Source organism: Coturnix japonica, chromosome 21, assembly GCF_054131305.1.
Source record: "Coturnix japonica strain WE chromosome 21, WE-NBRP24, whole genome shotgun sequence".
NCBI classification, from domain to species: Eukaryota; Metazoa; Chordata; class Aves; order Galliformes; family Phasianidae; genus Coturnix; species Coturnix japonica.
The window spans coordinates 6,389,946-6,412,809 of NC_140683.1; the positions used below are offsets into that span (position 1 = coordinate 6,389,946).

General features: G+C 44.1%; 1 protein-coding gene across 5 annotated transcripts in view; it reads left to right on the top strand.

The window, feature by feature from the left end:
• The first annotated feature begins 19,663 nt into the window (after positions 1-19,663).
• Positions 19,664-22,864, top strand: part of MED27 (mediator complex subunit 27) — an 84,087-nt gene continuing 80,886 nt past the window's right edge. For all 5 annotated transcript variants that reach the window (XR_014936282.1, XR_014936283.1, XM_015879299.3 and 2 more), the window contains exons 1-2: positions 19,664-19,897; positions 21,581-21,725. Coding sequence is in view for 3 of the 5 variants with exons in the window: in XM_015879299.3 (XP_015734785.1) it covers positions 19,692-19,897; positions 21,581-21,725 (351 nt within the window). In the remaining 2 variants the exon portion in view is untranslated. The remainder of the gene's footprint in view (positions 19,898-21,580; positions 21,726-22,864) is intronic.

Sequence of the window (22,864 nt, forward strand, 5' to 3'; positions counted from 1 at the left end):
TTTGTTAACATCTTTATATTAGCCACCCTTACAGTTGCCAACCACCAGACCAGGCTGCCCAGAGCCACATCACACTGCATGGATTTTGAATGTGGTAAAGTCCCTTCTGGATGCTGGCAGCATCATCCCTTCCTTCAGAGGAGGTGGCTCACTGGGCATGGTGCTGATGGGTTGGACTTGATGATGACCTTTTCCAACCTTGAGGATTCTATACATCAGCAGGGATGGAATTTTGCTTGCTAGCTCCATTGGCAAGGCATTCAGGTACATGGTAGTCCCACGAGCTGTGGTTTTATGGAGAGTAAATCATGTTGAACCAATCTCCTATTCCTGTGACAGGGCAGAAGGTCTCAGAGAGGGGAGAAGCTGAGGCTGGGATAGATCTTGACTGCAGTCAGGCTGTCAGTATTCTGTTGTATGGCATTCCCATGAGAAAAGTAGGGAGGTACAGTCCAGGAGAAATGCTTTAAGGACTATATAGTCCATCTCCTACCCTGGGGGAAGGAGATGGAGCAGATAATCTCTCAAGATCCCTTTTTCTCTTATTCCCTGCATATTTTGTACGGAGGTGATATTTATATATATATCTTTATATATTTATATATTTCTACTTTTTTATCAGCTGCTTTTTGATGAAGTGGGAGGATGGCTTGTGCAGGGTGCTGTGGGCTCTGCCATTACCCAGTTGTCTCCTTACTGAGCTGGGCAATGGAACACAGAGCAGACTCGTTGCATCTGCTGGCAGAGCCAGGCTGAGAGGGGCTGCAAAGAGCTCTCATAGAACGGGAGAGAGATGCAAAATCTTGACAAACTGAAGAAGCAGTCTGGAAAGAGTAGATTGACATTCAAAAAGGACAAGAGCAAAACAGAATGTACTGGAACTATCGAAACGTATGTCAGGAAATGGTTGCGTAGGCAGCATTTCTATGGAGTGGGGGTAATGTTGTGGGCAACAAATTAACCCTGAGCCAACTGTGGTGCCCCGGAGTGAGAGAATCAGCACTGACATAAGGATGTGTAAACAAAGAGCAGTGCGCTGCTCTGTTTCCATCCTTACAGAGCATTTGGGAGGAGCCATTTTGGTCATCAGACTTCCAGAAAAATCTGGAAAACGAGAGGAAAAATCAGAGTTCTAGAAAACAAAACTGCTGAGAAAGGGAGAAGGAGCTGCAGTCAACTGCTTATGGCTGAGCAAAGATACAGCAATGATCCTACAGAGCATAAAATGCTGCAGGAGTAACAAACTGTTATCCATGTCCACCAGGGTAAAGCAGCCGTAGTGGGCTTGAGCAGCAGCAGATAGAATTTGGGTTAGATTTTAGGGGAAAATGTTCCATCTACAGGAATAGCTGACAACCAGGACAGATCAGACTCTCCTTAAAAGCCTCCAGTGATGAACAGGTTAGACAAACACCTGTCAAGAACAATTTAAGCAGGGTTGGTCCTACCCTGAGGGAAGGAGATGGACGAGGTGACCTCTCGAGATCCCTTTCCCTCTCATTCCCTGTGGCTCCGTGCATATTTTGTACGGGGAAGTCACTGTGAGCGGAGAGCTTGGTTCTACATCAACGTTTCACATTGAAATTGAGAAGTTGAGTTTACTTGTCAGTCTGTTGTTGTTTCAGCTTAAGTCTGACTAATTTCAGTTGAATACTGACTTATAAATCGCAGTGATGGGCGTATGGGGGATATCTGGGGAGGCAGATGCTGAAATCCATTCATCTATTGATTGCATTGATGGGAGCGTTTCATTTAGAACAGCATATACTTATTTTTACATACGTTTTAGAAGACTCTTAGAACACCTTTGTTATATCACAGTGCAGGACTCCTCCTGCTCACTGGTTGGTGCACATCCTTAAGCAGGCATGGAAGAAAACCTGCTGTTGGCATTCGCAAGAGGCACGGGGTGGAATACCACAATGGAAGGAAAGCATTGCCTTTGTAAATGAAGTCAGGCAGTGGTCTGGCTGCCAATTAATGAACACATTACTGTTAAGTGATAGCTTTGGAAAGGAAAAAAAAAATAGATGTTCCTGTGTTCTAATGGCTCTCAGTGCCCTCTCCTCCAAGCATTACACTTATGGGAAGCAGAGCCCCTCCAGCAGCGGTGCAAAGGCCTGGCAGCAAATGGGGTTCCTGTTCTGTAAGTGCAAAGGGAGGGAGAGGAGGGGGTTTAAGGCAGCAGAATGCAATTCCACAAATTAATTTGCTCCCGACCCAAGGGTTAGCACTAATTTTGCACTCAATACCAGGAGAGCTTTAGCGACCGCAAATAACAAACACTTGCGTTTTCACTCCGTCCCACTCCGAAGCCCAAACTGCCAGGTTTACAGTGCCCTCTAGTATCGCTCTGGAGCATTAGCTTTCCTATGCCACCTCCTGAGCTGCCACACCGTGCAGTGGTTGCTCATTTTCCATCGGCACTTTGATACTTTGGCACCTGGCTGCACCGCTATCCCTCAGGTGGGAGGAGGGATGCCTTGGCTTTCATCCTGCTGCAGCAGTTCCACTGTTTTATGCTAAAAGTGCTTTCCTTAGAGGGTTGTGTGTGGTTAGTGCCAGTTTGTCAAAGAGATAATAGTGATAACCGGCCTTAAATTGGGCGCGATAGCCACAACTGTGCTGCATCACCACGAACTGGCAACACATGCACTTAGAGAAGGAGAGGGAAGGACAAAGTAGAAAAACCTGAGTCATATGAAAGCCATCCAACGTTACCCGGCACCACAGCCCAGCCAGCTGAGGTCTCTTCATGCAAGGACTTCTCCAAGCTGCGACCTTCAGCCCTGCTTGGATGGCTCAGTGGAGCAGATGCGGGATAATTCCCCAGTGGGTCACAACGCAGCACCTGCTGCGAGATAGGGCGGCTTGTAAAGCAGCTCTGAAGCTTCCAGCTGCTGCAAGAGCCTGCAGAGGCTGCTGGGTTGAGATGGGGACAAGGCTGGGCAGGGCTGCTCATATCATGCCCACCTCACCCACAGAGATTTCTTTGATGGGCAGAACCAGGCAGCAGGTGAGATCTCGCAGGCACAGTCAAGGTGTTGGCAAGTGGAATTTGTAAGACTACATTGAGTAGCAGATTAAACAAGGCACTGCTAGCATCCATGTTCAGATTTTTCCCATTGTTTTATATGGCTGCCAGCAAGAAATTGCTGTCAACAAAAGCTGGTATTAAAATGTACCTCTTCTAGCACACGTCATAATGGACATATGCACTTCACATCTCAGTGGTGATCCTTCCTGCTGCCTGGGCCTCGGCTGCTTGTGGATCTGTTTGCTGGGCTGCAGAAGGCACTCGAGCTGCCTTTCCTTGGTTACATAGCAGAGGGTAAAGCCTGGCTGAAAGCAGCCCACGCTCATCTTTGAGGAGATGGAGGGGTGTATGGGAAATCACAGCGTGAACCTCTGATTAATCAGTTGAGGCAAGTGTTGGGTCAGCTGTGGGAGCACAGGTGAGAGTAATGGAGCTGTGCTCCCAGAAGGGGTGGACCTTGACCCCACCTCCTTTAAGACCTCATTTAAGGGCTGACCACCACTGAGGCAGCATCTCTTGGAGATTGCTCCCCAGTGGAGACTGCCTCAGCTTTCTGGTTAAGGTATCAACATTGGTGAGTTTCCTTTGCTAATAACCTTTGACTATCTACCATCATCTTTGTTAACATCTTTATATTAGCCACCCTTACAAGGGGTTAATGCATATATAGGTGAAATCATGTGGAATGGGAACAGGTGTGTAAGAACAGCAACAGGTTATAAAAAGTGCAAGTTAAGAAGTGTAGAAATCAAGAGGAGCCCTAAGATGAAGCCACTGGTATATGTCTGAGGGCTGAACTGAGTCTTACCGCTCTTACTGACTTTCAGAAACTGCCCATGTGAGACAGTTTTCTATCTCTCGTATCACAGATATGTGTGATACATACAAATGTATTTCTTCCCCAAAGTGTCACCGCAGGGCAGAGGGATAAAGAATGAAGTGCTTAGTGGAATAACCTGAAAAAAAATCTCATCCTCCCCCCATTGGCTCTCAGCATGCAAACAGCTTCTGGAGCACAGGATGGAAGCACTGTGGTATCAAGTCAGATTCCTCTTCCTCTGAACGCTTTCTTGCTCTCTCATGTGCTGTGCATTCTATGTAAATGCTGAACTTTCACTGTTGTCATTGTGATTCCTGAACATGGAGCCACAGGAGTCTGAAAGAAGAGGTCCATAGCCCTGCTGCTTTACATTCTAACTCCTGCTACCGGTGCACTAGAAATGGAGAGCTACCTCATTCTATATGCAATATGTAAGTAGTTTGACAGGGATGTCTCCTAACAGCTGAAGTGTCAGCTCTGCCTGGATGGATTGGGGGTCTTGAAAGACTCTACACAGCTCTGCATCATCGTCTGTGTAAAACAGTAAGTATCTTAAATTCCTTGCACAGCAATACAAGCAACCGCCTCAGCTTCTCAAGGGCACTATATCTTTGATAATGAATATATTTAAACAAAAGGCACTGTGTGTGGGGGGGGGGGCAACCTTTGCTGAATATAATAGAATGCAGAGCTTTCTACTTTCATATTTCACAGGATGTGAAGGTTCATCACTTATTGAAAGTAAACTGTGGACCATTGCTAGCATGCTGTCTGTCTGGGTTTTGTTTTCAGAGTGCAGTGCCTTGGCAGTGAGGCTACAAGGCAGTGCTTTTCTCAGTCACAGCCCTGTGTTCAGTATTCTCCAGCCTCTTCCCTCCCTTTTGCCCTGCTCCGTTACAGCTCGTTTTGTCAGCTGAGGAACTTCTTCTTGCAAATCTGTTTTCTCCTTTCTGTTCGAAAATTACATCCTACGTAAGAGCAAATTTCCATAAGCCTTCGGGATTCGAGATTTATTGTTATTCCTCAGCGGCCAACAGCCAAATTAATTTGATTAGAGTGCAGCTCTCGAGAGGCAGTTTTGAGGGAAGCGGAGTCCAATCACGAAGTATCTGGGATCAGCAAATGAGCAACCCCTCCCGGCAGCATTCACTCCCTCCTTTATGAGCTGAACCCACCAAGCATCAGCAGCATCTCCAGCTATTGCCTCACCTGTCACAAGATATCTTCATTGCAAGAAGGACCAAAGCGTGTGCTGCTGCTGGGGAGCTCACAGCCCACAATAATAGGCGCTGCTAAACAAACCCCGCAGGGGGTATCAGTGAGCTGATGGGAATGAGGAAACTGAATGTCAAACCCCAGGCGCAAACACCCGACAAAGGGGACTGAAAGTGGCAGCTGGTTCCTGCTCCGTGGTTACCAGATGATGCTGAACAATAGTGGGGATGGGGGGCTTTGAATGAGGCGTGGAAATAGCAAACAGTGTGCTGCAGCGATAGAATAGCCAGGAGAATCATCTGCTCGTGGGACAGCTTTTGTGTCTGCAGTTGATCTCTGAGATCCGGGCTAACTTGTGCACTGGGCATGTTCCCAGAGGTTGAGGCCATCAGATCAATGGGCTGCACTCCCATCACCTTGCAATGTGATATTTGAAGCTCTCGCAAACTGCTGGGGCTGCTGGGTCAGTGTCCTGAGGACGGATCTCAATGGAAACCTTCCGTACTGCAAACATTGTTTGGGCAGTTCAGGAGCTCTGTTTCCCGGAATCAATACAGGATGAATGCAGTAGTGTTCTGCCGGAGGCTCTGGGAGAAGGCAGCTGTAAGATGAGATATGGAACTGAAGTGTACTTGTAATAGCTCCTTGTAATATTTTAACAATTCAGCCACAGCTTTGTAAGGCAGATGATGAGCTGTGCTGCATAAAGCAATGCCAGCCAGAGTAACCAAGTCCTCTCACTCTGAACCTTGCCCCTCTATTTTGCTTTCTGTATAATACTCCTGACTCGACTTCTTGCATGGTGTTGCAATGCATAATTGAACTCCCACTATTTTCCACTGTGGGTGTGGCTGCATTCAGTTTTGGATGGAATTTCTCTGGAGAGGTTAATCTGCAAAAATACTTCCCAAGTGCCAACAATTAATTGCTGCTTCTCTATTTTCAAGCTGAGAACCAATGGCTGCAGGGATGAAGTTGGCCTGTTGGCTCTGAGTTATTAAACACACCCTGTTGAAGGGCAATTTTCTCTCCTTTCAACTTTTGCTTTTGGTTTATTTATTTACTTATGCAGAAGAGTGCAGCGATCAGATTCATTATTTTTTCACACTGTGAATTGTTTCCTAAGCACCAAAAGATAATTTAGGGTCCTTGTTCCAAACATCAGCATCCTTTCTCAGTGCTGGTCCCCAACCATACTCACATCTATGAATCCATACAAAGAGCCCTGAGGAGTAATATATAACCCAACGGTGCAACAGGCAAGGAGACAAAAAATAGCCCATTAAGAGGACAAAGCTAATCAATACAAATAGCAAAGACAAAGATTTTAAAAGCATCTCAATGAAGTCAGGCGAAATCTTAGCAGTCAGTCAATGAAAACTGAGGTGTGCCGGGGAGGAGACTGGGGGACAAGTCAAATGGGCAGAGAGGAAAGGTTCCTTAGCAGACTCAGACAGGTAACCTCCCCAGTGTGCAGGGCATGTCCTGGCTGCAGCTCAGTGAGATGGAAGGAAGAGAAGTGCTTGAAGAGGTGAAATGCTGACAGCACACAGGAGAGGTCAGTTCGGTCTCCTACCTGCCTCTGCTCTTCCTTAGCTCTGCCAAGCACAGTTAGGACATGAGCTGCAGGGTTGCAGATTACCCCATGTCAAAGCCCCCACTCTCACTTTTCCTTTTCTGTGTCCAGACTAACCCATTTTTCAGGACAGAAGGCATTGTGGTTTAATTCCCTACCAGGCAATAATTAATCTACCCGGGAAGATGGCATACTAAAGTGGTTCTGTCTCATCCCCACAAGTAAGGTTCTGGATTTGGTACCAGGGCAGCAGTTTGCATGTACTGAGTAAGTCCTTAACTCTCAGAAGGAAACTCTAGGAGCACTGAGCATCTCATCTTCACCCTGTGTAGCACAGAGCCCAGCCACAAAGGCATCAGCACTGTGGAATTACTGTCAATAAGGCAAAATGGCAATCAAAGTTTTCCACCCTGTGCAGCAGAACTGGCAGAGCAGGCAGGATGTTTGGCTGCTGTAGCTCTGCCAGTCCTTGGCCTCTGTTGAAATTGCTACAAAGGCAGAAAATCACTTCAGCTAGCACTGAAGGAAGCAGCAGCACTATGGAGCTGCACTGGGATCGTTAGAGTGGTTAATATTCAGCAGGCATATTGCTAAAAAGACAGTGCATGCTAAGAAAAAAAAGAAAGAAAGCAACAGAGATATAAACAGTGACAGTGGGATTTTTGTAGAGCAGATTGCAAGTATCCATTAAGAGTGGAACCAATGGCACAGCAGGCTGCTGTGAGGTCATTGTGGAGTGGTTGTGAGACCAGTCCTAGGCAATCTGGGCCATATTTTAGACCATGAATTAGAGATTAAGTGCTTTTTATCGCCTTACTGGTCCTCCAAGGATGGCTCCTCTACTTTGGCACACAATATTCCTGTCAAGGCAGCGCTGAGGCTTTGACTGGGGGTCCAAAAAGAAACAGATATTTTGTAATTAACCTCATTTAATTCATTAAAAGCAAACAAGTCAGAACTGAAGGAACTCCTGAGATAGACTCTCAGCTGGAGGTATTGACTGTCATCATCAATGCAATGCAGCTGTAAAAGGAGTTCTCAATGCATACACAGACCGTAGTCCAAAATGTGCTATCAGGCAGAAAAAGCAAATCCCTGTGAAGGGCCACCTCTTGCTATAATGCAGGTCCTTTCTATAATAGAGTCAGCTCTGATATAAGGCTATTGCTGCACTGAGAGCTCCAATAAATATTAATGCGTCAAACTGTATGCCACCTCTATTTTGGGATGGAGGCAGAAGACAGCCTTACACAGGATGAGTCGCAGCATAAGGGAGATAATGCATTCCCAGGGCTTCTCTTAGGAAATGTTCACCTTCGCAATGATTGCACCCTACATTTCTCCAAAGAATCTGCCCCAATTCCATTTCATCCTATGAAAGAGGTGTGAGGTCTGCCTGTGCTCATGGCTTTCTGAGGGTGATGTCTGCACATCTGCCCCAATTTCCACCCAGTATTTTGTCCTGCTGCCCCTCAAGGTCATTCCCTACCAACTGAAAAGTCCTGTGTTCAAAGCCGACCAACCCACCTTATAGAAAGGTGCTGATATTTACACAGTATTTATATCTCGTGGTGTAATTGCTCTCCAAAGAAAACGAAACATGAATATATATGTGTGTGTCTTATTAGGTAATCCTTTCGTTTTCCTTCCTGCATCGTGACTCTGTATTTAATGTCTTACCTAAGCACATCTGTTAGTATTGCTAGACCAAACAGCTGAATGTATGCTTGCCTTTAGACATAACATTATTCTAAACGCAGGATACGAATGTAAATAAATATTACACTAAATATTTATGTTTAGTATCCCATGTAACAATAGTTTATCAAATATTTACCAGCCTCCTTACCTGCACTCTTGTGGGCATAGCTGCATTGCTGCTTATGCTACCGAGTGCTCTTGTGGTTGAGGGAAGCTTGCTGTTACTGATTCTGCTGCAGCCCTTCCACGAGGCTCTCATTAATGTCAAGCAAGGTGTCTGTGGAGCAGCAGGGTGTTTCTGAAGTGCTGGGATGCCATGCACAGCATTACAGTGGGAAAAAGAAAGAAGAGAAAGCTTAAGCAGCCTCTGTTTGTTATGAGCCCCAATCATCGGCTTCTGCTCACAATATGTTGGTGAAAAAGGACTGTATCTGTGGATATGTGGTTTTGTTAGGGAATTAGCCTCCCAGGTTAGGAGGCAGGAGAGGGTCAGAAAAGCATTGTGGTGGTTCCTTCAGCAGAAATTCAGGGGGGCTGAGAAGTAGATGAAGGTCCCACTCCTTCTGAGTACAGACTGAGGAGGAAAGGGGAGTGAGTGCTGCTACCAGGAGGATCCGGGCAGATTTAGGGCTAATTCCAGCTTTGTTACACTTACTTCCCTGCCAGCAAACACTGCTGCTGCTGTTTGCTCAGTATAGACTCCAGCAGAAATAGTTTTCCTGCAGCCAGTCGGAGATGTAACTCAGCATTTAGGCAATCTTGGGTGGCAGCAGTCACAGTTCTGCCTCCCTCAGGTCCATCTCTAAGCAAAGTTTTGTGTTCCCATGACACAGAAGGGCTGCATTGCCCAACAGCAGACAGCCAGCTGTGGAAAAAGTCATCCTAGAAGAGTCCCAGCAGAAATGATGCTGTGATTCAAATGCAATGGCAAAAACGGACCTAAAAGCCTTGTTCTTTAAGCTCACTGCTCAGTTATTAACAGGAATGGGACAGGAATGAGGAAGAAACACAACTTCTTGCTTTTTGTGGTAGGTTTTAAGTGAATAATCTTAGCTGCCATAGGCTGATGTGGTTGCAACTTCATTAATTTCAAAGAAATTGGCTTTTCTGGGTCAAACGCTGACACTGGAGAAGATCTGGCCTCCCACTGCGCAGCAATGTGGTGTCAGCCAGCAGGGCTGGGGCTGAACTTGGTCAGGAAAAGGAGACTGCAATGGAAATGAGCAAAGAAAAAAGACCTCAAAAGCAAGCCATTAAGTGCTTTTTCATCCTAACTAAGTTCATCGCGAAGGGTGGTTGGGAAAAGGGGTAATATGAGACTTTCTTATTGAAAAAAGTATCGATTGTTAGGAATCAATAGCATTAAAAAGCTGTGGCTTAAGCAGCAAGCTTTGAAGGACTCCACGAGCTGTTCCGTTCCCTGCCTGCTCTCCTGCCAGAACTTGGATAGCTTTCACCTGCAATCCAGCAACTGCGGTGATGTGATGGTGGCCAATATATATTAAAAAAATTAAGGTGTCAAGTGTGAATTTTATTACCTCTGCAATCAGATGCACTTCTTTCACTCAGCTCATTTGCAATTAAGTCCAGCTGTTCTCGGTGGAAAGGACTCTTCCAAGGAAATTGCTGTAAAAATTAATGGGAGGGTTTTCTTTGGTGTTTTGTTGCAAATATTGTTTCCTAATAGGCTTGTAAAGGGCTTTGCCTTTTTATTCAATGGGCAAGAGGGTATCTGCCATCTTCTCAGGCATTAGAAAATGAACAGGTCAGTGCTAGGGCCCATAACATTTATAAGGCATTTTCACTGTGTAGCAATAGAGAGCTTTAAACTTGAAGGAAGGTGTCCCTGCCTACAGGGTTGGATCTCAAAGATCTTAAAGGCCCCGTCCAACCCAAACCGTTCAATGATTCTATGAGGGAAAGTTTTTGAAGTCTTATTTGTTTGGCCTGCAGAGTTTTTGATTGACATACATGGGGCTGTTAACTGACAAATCAGACTGAACTGGATCAACATTCTGTGTTGGGTTTCTTCTGCATAAAACCGGGTGTGACAGCCAGAGAGGGGCACCAGGCTGCAGACTTCAGAGCACAGTCATTCATGTCAGTGTCATAATGCAACATCCCACAGCAAAGGCCAAAATACGGCACCATGAGCTCACAAAACTGCAGTCCTTGGACTACTATGAGAGAGTCCTGTTTGGCTTTTTAGACCAATGATGAGAATAACTCACTTTTGCACCTTCATGCTGCTGTGTTTGAAGGAATCTTTTCTCTTTTTGTTGCTCAGGAGCAGCTTAGATGTATTTTCTCAAATCTTGCAGCAATCCTTTTAGCAACATTCCCAATCTGGGTGCTGCTGTCACACTGTTGAGCGGCGCCTAAAATAAAGCAGTGAGATTTGTACTTATTGACATTATTTTAAGAAGAAAATGCTGAGGCATTAAATACGACAGAATGAAAGGGAAACACTGAGACATGAAGGATAGAAGATACTGTTATCATGGATTTCTTTTCACCCAAGCAGAAACGAGACTCCTTCTCTAATGGGGAAACACGACCCAGCTCTTGCAGAGAGAGTAATTTGCTAATTTGTTTAATGTTGTTATCTGTGCAGGAAAGCCTTGCAAGAAAAGGAATAGAGAACAGAGCAAAAGTGAAGATTATTTTTGGAGGCAGAGTTCAGCCACTCTTTATTCTTGAAGGCAGCTGTGAATACTGAGGAGAAAACGATGACTCCTGGTTGTAAGCTGTGTTATCATTGCAATATTGGCTTGCATTGCAAAGAGTGAAAGTAATGTCCTATGAACAAAACCCTTCTGCTGATGCAGTGGAAGTCCTCCTGCTAGTACGGTGTATTTGAAGGACCAGAAAGAGCTGCAGCAGAAGAAATATCCTGTTGCTAGTATACTCGTATAGCTACCTTGGCAAACCTTCACGCTGTAGAATCCCACCTCCCATGTCTGCAAATAGCAGGAGATAGCTGGCACAATTTGAAACAGTTCTCCAAAATAGCGTAGCAGATCAAGTTATAGAAGAAATGTCTGCTGAACATGCATGCTCCCATGTGCAGGCTTGAGAACAGATTGATTAATCAAAAGGGTTTGGATCAGTCAGAGCTTGCTGCAGAGGAATGTAAAAAGATGAGGTCTCTGTGAGAAGATTGGCTTTTATAGAAGAGATTAGAAAATGAACCTCAGTAGCACATGATTAACAGAGAAGGAGAGAGCAACTTGAAGTTCACGCTTGAGGTGAACTTCTAGTTATGTGCTTTACTTGTTCAGCTTGCTTGGTTTTGGTTAAGTCGCCGTCTCTAGGATAAGGGCTGCGCTTTTCAGTTGGAGGTATTTCCTGCAGACAAGTCTTAATGTTTGCTGTGCTATGAATTCATCAGCTGGGTCTCCCCAGCAGGAGTGGGAGGAAAAAGCAGGGAGCACAAGGAATTAAATGTTTGCTATTTTGAAGAAATGCCTAGAGCTTGCCTCTCCTTCTCCTGATCCATAGGCTTTAATAGGCAGCGCTCAGAGAGGGAGTGCCCAAAGCCACCACAGGGATTGTGGATGAATAATGGTGACATGAAGGTCTCGTGCAACTCTGGAATGAATAGTATTGACCTGAATGACATTGTGTCCCACTGCTCCAGTGACGGGTTGTGTTCCTTTATTGGATGTGTGGTTGTTAACTCTGTGCCATGCAGAACTGAGGCTGCATGGCTTGCTCATTCATTGCTATCCTTTACATGCTTCTTTTCCTGCCTTCATGCTTAAGGCTTTAAAGGTGTCTGGGTCACATTTCAGCTGGTTTCTGGTAAGGGAAACAGCACAAATGTACATTTTCACTCCATAACAGAGCAATTGCTGTAGGAAGCTGGAGACCTGGTCTTGGCTGTTCCCCACACTAAGTGCATTTATGGCTTGTGAGCTGTGATCCATCAGGGAGGTGCATGACAGCTTCTGGAGAAAGCTTTCTGGGTCTCTTAAGGATTCCCGCAAGCATTATTCAGTCATCACATTCACAGCCTCTGTATCAGCACTTACCACTGGCTTTGGCTTTAGTAAGGAAGGGCATCTATAGAAATCTGGCTCTGTTTGAAATAGCAGATGTGCTTGAGACAGGAGCCTGGGCTCCAATACAGCTCTGTTTGTGAACAAGCAAGGTTCTACCTCATATCTCAGTGTTGTGTGGTTTGGGATATTTTTTCATCTTTCCATGACATTATAAGCATCCTCACAAAAGCACACGAGAGCAGCTTTGCCACAGGAGCTTATGGGAACTTCGGGACCTGAGTGGCACTGTATGAAAACTGATGAACCACTGATTGAGCACCTGGGGAAAGGGCTGGGTCAGCCCTGGGAGCACAGGTGGAAGCAATTCAGCTGTGTGACCTGAAGGGATGGAGCCTGGCTGCAGCTCTCCTAGATCCCATTTAAGGGATGACTGCCAGTGGGGAAGGATCTCTTTTTGGAGATCCCTTCCTTGGTGAGGTTTTCCCCTGCAAACCTGGAGTCTTCTGATATAGGTGAGAAATCTTCTTATCCATTATAGCATCTTTCTAGCATGCAGGTCTTTTCATCCTTATGCTCTGGTGTAATGTCTTTCCCATGGTATTGATCTGTCCAATTGCTACAGGAACTTAATGCAGAAGATCTGTCCCTTTGATATCTGAAGTCTTCATTGACATCTGGTGCATTGAACCCAGTTCCCATAACACTTTGTAGACTGAGCTACGTGGGGAAACTGTTGTCTGCTGCTCCCTCTTCCTGGCAGGAAATGCTTGGTGTCCATAAGCAAATTACATTCTAGCAGTTTATCTCATCACTTTAAAAGAAATAATTAAGCAATTTAGAATGAAAATAAGATTGCTTGGCACGATTCTTGCCTTCTCCTTTTGCATTTCATGCAGCAGTTCAGCATAGGCAGAGCCAGATGCCTGCGCACAGCTAAGCACCACATCCAATCAATATCAGAAAAGATAAATCAGCTGCAATTGACTGCAGGCTGCACTGCCACTAAGTGACGATGAAAAACGATCGCTACTTGAATACACTGCATTTTTATCTTTAAATCTTTCAATAGACGCCGTGTCAATAACAGAGCACTAAATAATCTCCAGATAGAAGCAGAATCTTTTCATTCAGTCTCCCTTTCTTTTATTTTAAGAGGGAAGAAGGATATCACTTTTATCCTATATATTTTGAGGCCTTAAATAGTGAGGTGTGGAATTAGACCTGCAAATTTCAGGGGGTGATTGTCTGTTTAGACAAAATCTGTCTTGTTTTGGGAAGGTCTGACTCTTTCTGCTTTGAAGGCATGGCTCAGTTCCACAGGAGGAATGCAGCAAGGTAGCTGTGAGCAGAATATGCAGAAATAAAGCAAATAAGGATTTTTCTTCTCTTGTTCCTTTGGGGATAATGTATCATTCTGAATTGGATTCAGCTGACAGAGATGGCCTTTCTTTACTTTAAAATGCCTCTGACCTTTTCCTCAGCTAACTGGACACCATTTACCATATTGGCCCAAGAAAGAAAAAAAAAGTTAAGTCCTTTTTTGGATAACAGTGTTGGGGGAAAAAAAATCCAACCTGTTCTGGATCTGCTGATGGCTCATAGCTCTGCTCCTTCCCAGCCAATGCATCACAAGCAGCGTGACTGCAGTTTGCATGCAAGCTCACACTGCCAAAAGGAAGGGAGAGTTCAGTTTTAAACATGTTTGACTAAAGTTATGTTTTTTTATTGGCTTCTCTCTTGCAGCTGGAAAAGAAATTAAAGGAGGAATGTAAGCTAAAGAGTAGAGAATGAGACTTTGTTGCAAGGTGTAAGATGCTTTCAAGGCAGTTCAGCCTAGTTTCATCTGTTATAAATCCTGCTGAGATTGATTGGTTGATGGAGAGGAGTTTATGAAAGCAAGCAAGTAGCTTAATTGGGATGAAGAGTTAGGAGAAATCTCTTGGCTTTTGAGAAAGTGGAACAAATGGCTTTTAACAAGTGGCTGGTGGAATGGAGAAAGCTAAGCTCAGAGCTGGGCAGGATGGTTGCTTGGCATGCTGCATTCGTATTTAGAAGCAATAAAGCTGATGATTGCAGAAACTGCTTGATTCCAATTCATATCAGGTCTCATTGCTCTTGCAAGGCTCCTCCCAACAAATGTTTATCAACTGGGATCTTAAGAACACTTTGAACACAATTGTACCGTGTAGATTTTCTCCAAGAGACAAGGGAAAAGCATCTGCTCATCTCACCTTTATGTTAGAGTTTGGTCCTGCCAAGAACGACCATATATTGTGTGATGAACTCCATCATACATGGAGAGCATGTATGGGAGTATATCCACCATTGTGGGAGCAGATACATGGCTGCACCTCTTCAAAGACATGCACTATCTGGTGAATGTGCCCAACCAAGTATGGAATAACCATGATGTTTCAAGCTTCTTCTTGCCTGCTGTTAAACCCTGTCTCTGCAAGGAACTCATAAGGGCAGAATTCAAGCATCATATCCAAATTCTGCTGATGTTTGCTAGGCAGTAAAGCTGGAATGACTGTGCCAAATAATGGCTCTCTGTGATAAGGGAAGCAGGGTGAACCAGTGTCAGAAGTCCTGGGGGTTAAGATAGAGCACTCAAAAATACAGCCTAGAAATAATAATTAAAGGAAAAAAATGGGTTAAACCAGACAATTTACAGAATTGAGGACTTTCCCAGGATGATGTAAAAGCTTTATACTGAAATCCTCAGGTAGAGAAAACAAGTTCAACTGATTCTGATAGTGCAGAATCATCAGCGGAAACAAGAAGCAGCAACTGGGTCATTGTGTCTCAGACACCTGCATAATGCAGAGCTACGTGGTTGTTTTTGCTGTACTTTTGTCCCTGCTGATGTCTTATTTAACCTGCTTTGGGTAGTTGTCGTTTTGCAGTTGTGCAAAATAGATTAAATTTTAACTGAATCATTTAAAAATACATGTGCTGATTTCTGAAGTGACTTGGATCCAAATGTATAGGGCAACAGAACATGACTCAAAGCCCAATTTAAAGACAGAAGTATGTTTTGAGCAAGCATGAAGAGTTAGACTGAACAGCAAAGCAAAAGCATGGTTTGTGTTTTTTTTTTAGATGTTGAGTGGACTAAATGCAATGTGAATTTGTCTGCAAACCATCTGTGATTTCTGGTATTTTTTGATGCCTTCACAGCTCTAATTTTAAGCAGTTACGCAGCCTTTAAATAATGATAGTTTCTTCCCATTCGCTTTTACATCAGATTCCACACTTGATCACTGAATGTCTGAAGAAGTGGCTGAGTATATTCCTCTGCAGAATCAAACAGCAGCTTTTTTTTATTTTTGCAAGTAAAATGTGACATATTTGGGGACAGATTTTCTACATGCATAAAATACATCACGAGTTCTGCTGGGTATGGTTTACTTCTTGTGTTTTGGCTTTACACTCCTCATGCAAATTCAGTGCTGGGATAAGGCGCTGGGTTGACTTCCCTGGAGGCTGAAACTCCAGACACAGCACAGAAGAGCAGCAAATCTCTTTGAATCGTCTTAAAACTGATATCAAGGGTGCTGGTTTCATCAGACACAAGGGAACTTGAGGGTCATCATCCATCCAGTCCTTAGAAGCTCTGCTGACAAGTCTGTTATGTGCTGCTGTGTGTGATGCGGGCACTCTGTAAAAGCAAACTGAAAGAAGACACGGGACAAGCTGCAGACCAACCATCCCAAAAATGTAATTCCTAGACTTGCAGTGACCCCTAAGGTGATTGGAAGGCTTCCAGATGTGCTTTCCACACACTGTGTTGGGAGGGAAGATCGTCTCTAATAGGAGCTTTGTCTCTTGAGAGCCTGAAACAGCTCAGAGCTAACTCTGGTCACCCCACAGGAGAAGTGATGATAACAACGTTACTGTTGGCTCTGTTTGCTATTTCACTCTTTCTTTTGGCAGAAGGTTTTTGCTCACTGCTGTTGGCTATAGTGGGAGATTCTGATTCAGAGAGCATTAAGAAATGGCATAGAGAATGAAGTCTCGTCTACATCTGGATGTATCTTTGCCATTCCCACACTGTCTAAAAGCAGTCAGGATGCATTCTTTCTCCAGAAGCCCCAAACATGGGTTGACAACCCCACAGCTTCTCTGCTTTGAGATTGCATTGTGCAATAGTACACTCTGTGGCAAACTGAAGACTGAAACCCTGAAAGAAATGGATGGAAAAACTGCAAGAATATTTGACTAACAGTGTTATTGAGCCTCACAATTATTCAAACAAAAAACCCATATCCGTTTATTACATTTATCTGAACTGCTGTCAAGATTGCAGCAATGAAGCATGAAGAAATGAAGGGACCCTGCTGGTGAGCATCAGTCCAGATTGCCACGGAATAAAGATCAGCATTTATCTATTTCAGAGGGAGATGAAGATCGTTTCTTACAATGTCATTTATTGCAAATATTGCAATATTTATTGCAATCTTTATTTGTCTTTTCCAGGCATTTAACAAGAGGCTACCAGCACTTGCTATGAAACTCAGTAGTGGTCATTAATTGTCTCTCCTGGCAATTAAATTATTTCGTTTTAGATGCAAATACTTTTCTAATTGGGCATTTCTTCCTTAACAAATTTTTTATAGTGCAAGGATTCAGAAAGCATCCCAATTCTTTGGTGTTGCTGATTAATTGCAGCCCACTTCATTCCCAGTAGCTGTCATTTGAGTACCATCATGTACTTTGGTGTGAAAGGTTCGTCTTAATTACATTTTCCCTAGACAAGCTTTTGCTTCTTGAGAGAACTGTGCTTTACTTGTCAAGCTGCATGCGGTGCTGCTGTGGATTGTTACCTCTTTGACACCTCACACCTCTCCACGTGAGTTCAGGGCTCACAAACATTACCAGACATGCAGCACCCAGCATTCAGTTCTGTCGCCAGCCACAAAACACATCCAAAACTGGCAGCTCACTGCAGCCCCCTGCATCCCATCTCTTAGTCTATCTACGTGGCATGGAGTAGCAGTGTGTGGAGATAACTGGGCTATCTGCAGTGTAATTGTGTTGGCATAGCAGTCTGCCAAAGCTAATTAGCAGTGCCGAGAGGCAGAGTGCATTAGGCTGGTCAGAATGCTGAAATAACAGCAGGCTGCTGCAGGCCTGCAGCTGCTGGTTGCATCTCTACATGATGCTGCATTGCCCAGTGTGGATTTAGCCCATATGCTTTTTTCCTTTTCATTTTTGGAGGGAGATCATCAGGTCCTGGAACTTCTGCTGGAGGCTTTAAAGAATGTCAGTTCTGATGCTTGTTCAGATGTGGAGATGTGTCCAGGCGAGGCCACCCACATCATTTTGCAGGTGCCCACTCAACAGCTGTCAGACAGGGAGGAGCAGTGCACATTTTGAACGCCAGTTGGGTTTTTGTTTATATGTGTAAAGGTTTTATCAGCAACTTGGAGATACTCTGGCTTTCTGTAACACCAGCTTTGGATATAGCTGTAGTGAAGATGGAATTACTGTAGTGTGTTGGTATACAGGCAAAATGGAACCTAAGAAAGATTTCTTGAGGGGGGAGGGAGGGGGAAAGAAGCAGTGCTCAACTTAGGCAGGGCATACCCTACAAACAAGCACACCAAACTATGCAGACCTCTGCTTCTACTGGCAGAAAATGGGGAGGAGAAGTGAGAAGAAAAACAAGTTTTGACCAGAGATCTTGAATCCTCATTTCTGGAAGGAGATGCTGACTCCTGCAGCAAACAGCCTGAGTGCCCTCCTTTGAGTTTCAAAGCCCAAATTATGCTGTGATATTTGTTCTTTAGGGGTGAGTTACAAGTTGTTCCTTACGGCTTTGTTTTCTAGCCGCTGTTTTGTTGCTGCAGTTTAAAAACAGTAACTCAAATGTTAAACCTTTTACTGTTCCAGACAGGTTGTAAAATCAGAAATCCTTGCATTTGGGCAGGTGTGATGGGGGGTCTTGGAGACAAACAAAATAAAACTGATATTAACAGCTAAGGGCAAGAAATGGAAAAGAATCATCCATGTCCTGAGTGTAACCTACAAAGCAGGTTGATGACATTTGCAATGTGTGCCCACAGTCTGAACTTGGAAGCAAGGGCCCTGTAGGAACAGTCCTTCAGCTTACAAGTATTCCTTTAGAAGACCAGCTCTATCCGCTCTATTGCAAAGAAAGGTGTTTTATGACTAACAGTATAGATCTACAAATGGATGAGGTTGCTGCTCTGGCTGAGATAGCTCTTTCTGCCTCTTTGGTTCAGTCCTTCTTTGCATAAAGAATGAAGTCTTGTTTGTATTTGCTTTACTACATGCATTCAGTCCATGACTTTCTTCTGTTGTATATACTATACATTTCACTGCTTACATGGCTGGGCTATATTGCTTCATACCATATTGCTTCCAGTTCTGCTTTACCTCTGTGCTGAGATGGGAGAGCGTTATTAAGATCAGAGCAGAAGCAGCAGACCCATTTCATTTCCCTGATCTTTATGCTAAGTAATAGGGTTTCACTGGTCAATACTTCCCATGTAGTCTGGGGATATTTAATTGAAGCAGATGTGATTCTCAGAACCCATGGGATGATAGACAGGACAGCGTCACTGAGCGAAGAGCAAAGCCTCGCTTCACTTGGCCACTGACACCTCTGTTGCTCCTTGTCAGACTCATTTCCATTTTACATATTAAAAGCAACACCACAGAACATCCCCAAGTAAAGAATGAGTGCGAATTGTGCTCGCTGAATTTAATTAATACCTGTATGGGAGATATTATTTATTCTAGAAGCTGAGAAAACACCAAACTCAGCCAAGGTGCTTCACAGCTGCCATAAAACTAAACCAGCAGCCCTTATTAGCACAGTGCTGGCACATCCAACCCTTACAGTGCTTTGCAAATATCAGATAATTAAAGCTGGGTCCTCACCCTGTTGACTGTAGAGCACCTGTTTGTGGGTATAGGGCAGATAGAGGCTTACTAGGGAAGGAAAGGACGGGGCCTTCCCTTCTATGATAAATGCTTTTATTTCTGTCTTTGCACCTACAGTAATTCATTCAGGACGTCAAAAGGAGGACAACGAGACACCTGGTGTAGCATGGATGCTTCTAGCAGGGAAATGGGGAGGAATAAATGAGTGTTTTGAGGAAGATGGTGGGTATTTTAAAGCTCTTTTGCCCCTGGGCTGCAACAGGCCATACATAAAGGTTCAGACAGTGCCCCCAAACCCTAAGCAAGGACCGCCATTTTGTACTACATTTCCCACAATGCCCCTTCGCCGCCGCTGCAAGACTACATTTCCCATCGTGCCCCAGCAGCCGCTTCCGGCTGCGCAGGGAGGGAGCCGTGTGGGTTAAGATGGCGGACGGGGTGCTGAGCCCCGGGGTGAACCTGGAGGCCTTCTCACAGGCCATCGCCGCTATCCAGGCGCTTCGTTCCAGCGTGACGCGGGTTTTCGACTGCCTAAAGGATGGGATGAGGAACAAAGAGACCCTGGAAGGCCGCGAGAAGGGCTTCGTGGCCGCCTTCCAGGAGAGCCTGCACTCTGTCAGCCGTGATTTGGGGTGAGCAGCGGCTGTGGGGGCACGGCTGGGCCTGAGGGGGGGTTGGGGTGAGACACGTCTGTAACCAGAGTAAGTTTTAGGCTATATTAAATATATGGGGCACAGCAGGGCTGTGCTGCAGCCCACAAAGGGCTCAGGGGCTTCAATATCCCAGAGGGAGCTGCAGCTGTGGGGCTGTGTGTGAGCACAGGGCACCCTCTGCTTCTGCAGGCCCTGCTGCTTTGTAACACGTTATGCTTGATGAATGTAACCTGCTTGTTGGCTTTAATTAGGAAAGAAGGTGGTTAATCGTTTTTTATGAGTGGTGTTGCTCACAGCTTAACAGGCTCCTGTTGTATCCCTTTGGTTTTATCGTTGAAGAGGCCACATGGAAGCTGTGCCCTCCCTTTGGTCAACCTTGTCTTTATCAGTAGCTTTTTAAAGAGTTAATTAGTGTAACCCTTTGGTTCCAAACAATAATGAATAGCAACAGGCTCTGACCTGCGTTTTCACATGTGCTCTGTTACACTTCTTTACAGTGCACTTTCTCATCCAGTGTTTCAGTGCTGTGCAGTTCGTCAGCATCTCTATGCAATTAGTCCTTGCTCTAACACCTGATATAAGAGTAGCTTCATCATGAAGTTCCTTTTTCATCCCCCTTTTCCATGATATTAATGAATGTCTTGATCAATGGATGCCCCATCCCTGCAGGCATTCAGGGCCAGGCTGGATGTGGCTCTGGGCAGCCTGGGCTGCTGGTTGGTGACCCTGCACACAGCAGGGGTTTAAAACTAAGAGATCATTCTGGTCCTTTTCAACCCAGGCCATTCTATGACTATTTTGTTTATTCGTGTTTATTTTATTGTATACCTGCATCAAGAAACAATAAGCATTTATATGAAGTGGTTCTAGGTCTCTAAGAGACAAAATAGCCAGTCTTTCTTCTACAGCTGATTAACGCAAGCTTTAAAAGATGCTTAACTCTTGTTATTATTAAATGTAGCGTTTGACAAATGAGGTATGAAGTAATAATAGATCATTTTCACTGTGAGCTTTTCTTTTCCCATGGAAAAATGGTACTTATTATGCTGTAGCTGGGTGTTTTATACACTATTACAGGTGTACTTGTTGCTCATGAGAAACAGGAGATGATTCCTTGCCCTGAGAGGTTGGAAAATACATCTTTATGGTTTGAGCATCCACAGACTTTGCAGGACCATCTCTGGGGTTAGGTCCAATGCCAGTTCTTCTGCATATTTACATGAGGACCATATTAATTTCCAGTGCTTCATTGAAATAACAGGGCATCTACCTGCTTTGTTAGTTCTATGATAGCCTATAGTATTGCAGTCAGTGCCTCAGGTCAGAATGCTGTAGCTTCTAAGGGTGCTTTGCTCATAAAATGGCTTGATTGGTGGAAGTGTTTGCAGGCAGGTTGTGCCATAGTTTGACTCTTCCCAGGCTGCCTTACAGACTCCTGTTTGTACTTTCTCTACTGAGGAGCTGTTTGCTTTATGACTAACAGACTAAACAGTTTGGGTAATGGCAGTGATTACATTTCTTTAATCAAACTGGGCAAGTATTTAAAACACTCGTGGGTATTAAAATAGAGTTTAAATGGGGTTGCTGTCTCTGTAGGAGGACTGTACAACTCAGCTGTGTGTATCTCCAAATCTGACTTAAAAAAACTCCTGTGTATTTCAGTGAGCTGGAGCGTCTGAGCAATCTGGTTGGTAAACCATCTGAGAACCATCCCTTGCACAACAGCGGGCTGTTGAGCCTGGATCCTGTTCAGGACAAAACGCCTCTTTACAGCCAACTTCTTCAAGCCTACAAATGGTCAAATAAGGTAATGGAATCCATCAGTGTAACTTTGCTATATATTGCTCCAGAGTGACTGATCTATGATACAGTTGACCTCTCAGTATCGAAGAGGGTCCAAACAGTATTAAATTGGCCAGCACTACTCAGATGTGCCTTCAAGGGTAAAAGCTGTGTTGCAGTTACAGAGACTTGTCTACAATATCAAGGTTTGGCCCTTGTTTTTCTGAGAGGTGTGTTAATTCCCAAGTTGAAAAATAGTTTTCAAGTCAGATGTTTAGTCTTAAGTAGATTGTATCTGTCAGTAAACAGAAATCAGTGGGATGTTAGACAGAGAATGTTGGGTTTGTCCACTACCAAAGTTATTTCTAGAAAGAAAACTGAGAGGGAAGTTGTCATCATCAGAAGTACTGATGGCTTTCTGTACTATTTGCTGTCATGAACAATACGTGGACTTGGCTTTATAAGAAACTCTGGATTTGTTCCAGAGTTTTTAAGTAATGTAAAAAGAAAATGCAGGTAATGATGACGTACTTTGTGCTTTTAGAAATGAATTGTTGAAAGAAACTTTCTTCTGGTGAGAATAATTCAATAATACTGTTTGCTGAATATGTCTGGGGACAGAAACTAGATAGATATATTTATTCTGAACGTATTGTTCTCATGGTGGGTCAAAAATATCCCTTTCCTCACATCTGATTTTATTGAATAAGTAAACACTGCATTACTGCAATAATATTAATCCCTGTCTGAGCCTCATTATGCTTCAAGTTGCCTGTTCTCATCCTAATTTTTTTCAATGTGTGTACTACTTTTTATAGAAGTAATGAAGCTAATTAGTATTTAAGATTCTCCTTAAAAATCATTATGAAGTATTATTGATCTGTTACAAAATGTAAAAGATGGATTCATTCCTGTTAGTTGCGAGAGATTCCGGAGCTGTAGCTCTTAACAACTACGTACCAGACAGCAGAAGGAAGCAAGAATAATAAATCTGAAAATAGAAGGAGCATTAAAAGAAGCAACTCTAAATTATTTATTGCAGTACATGAGCAAGGAAGACTTTCTGACTACAAGAGAACTTGGTAGGCCAATCCTTGTTATCAGCTGTGCCAGCTGGATTAATGGTAGTCAGGTTTAAAACACAGCACTGTAGTAATGTTTGTG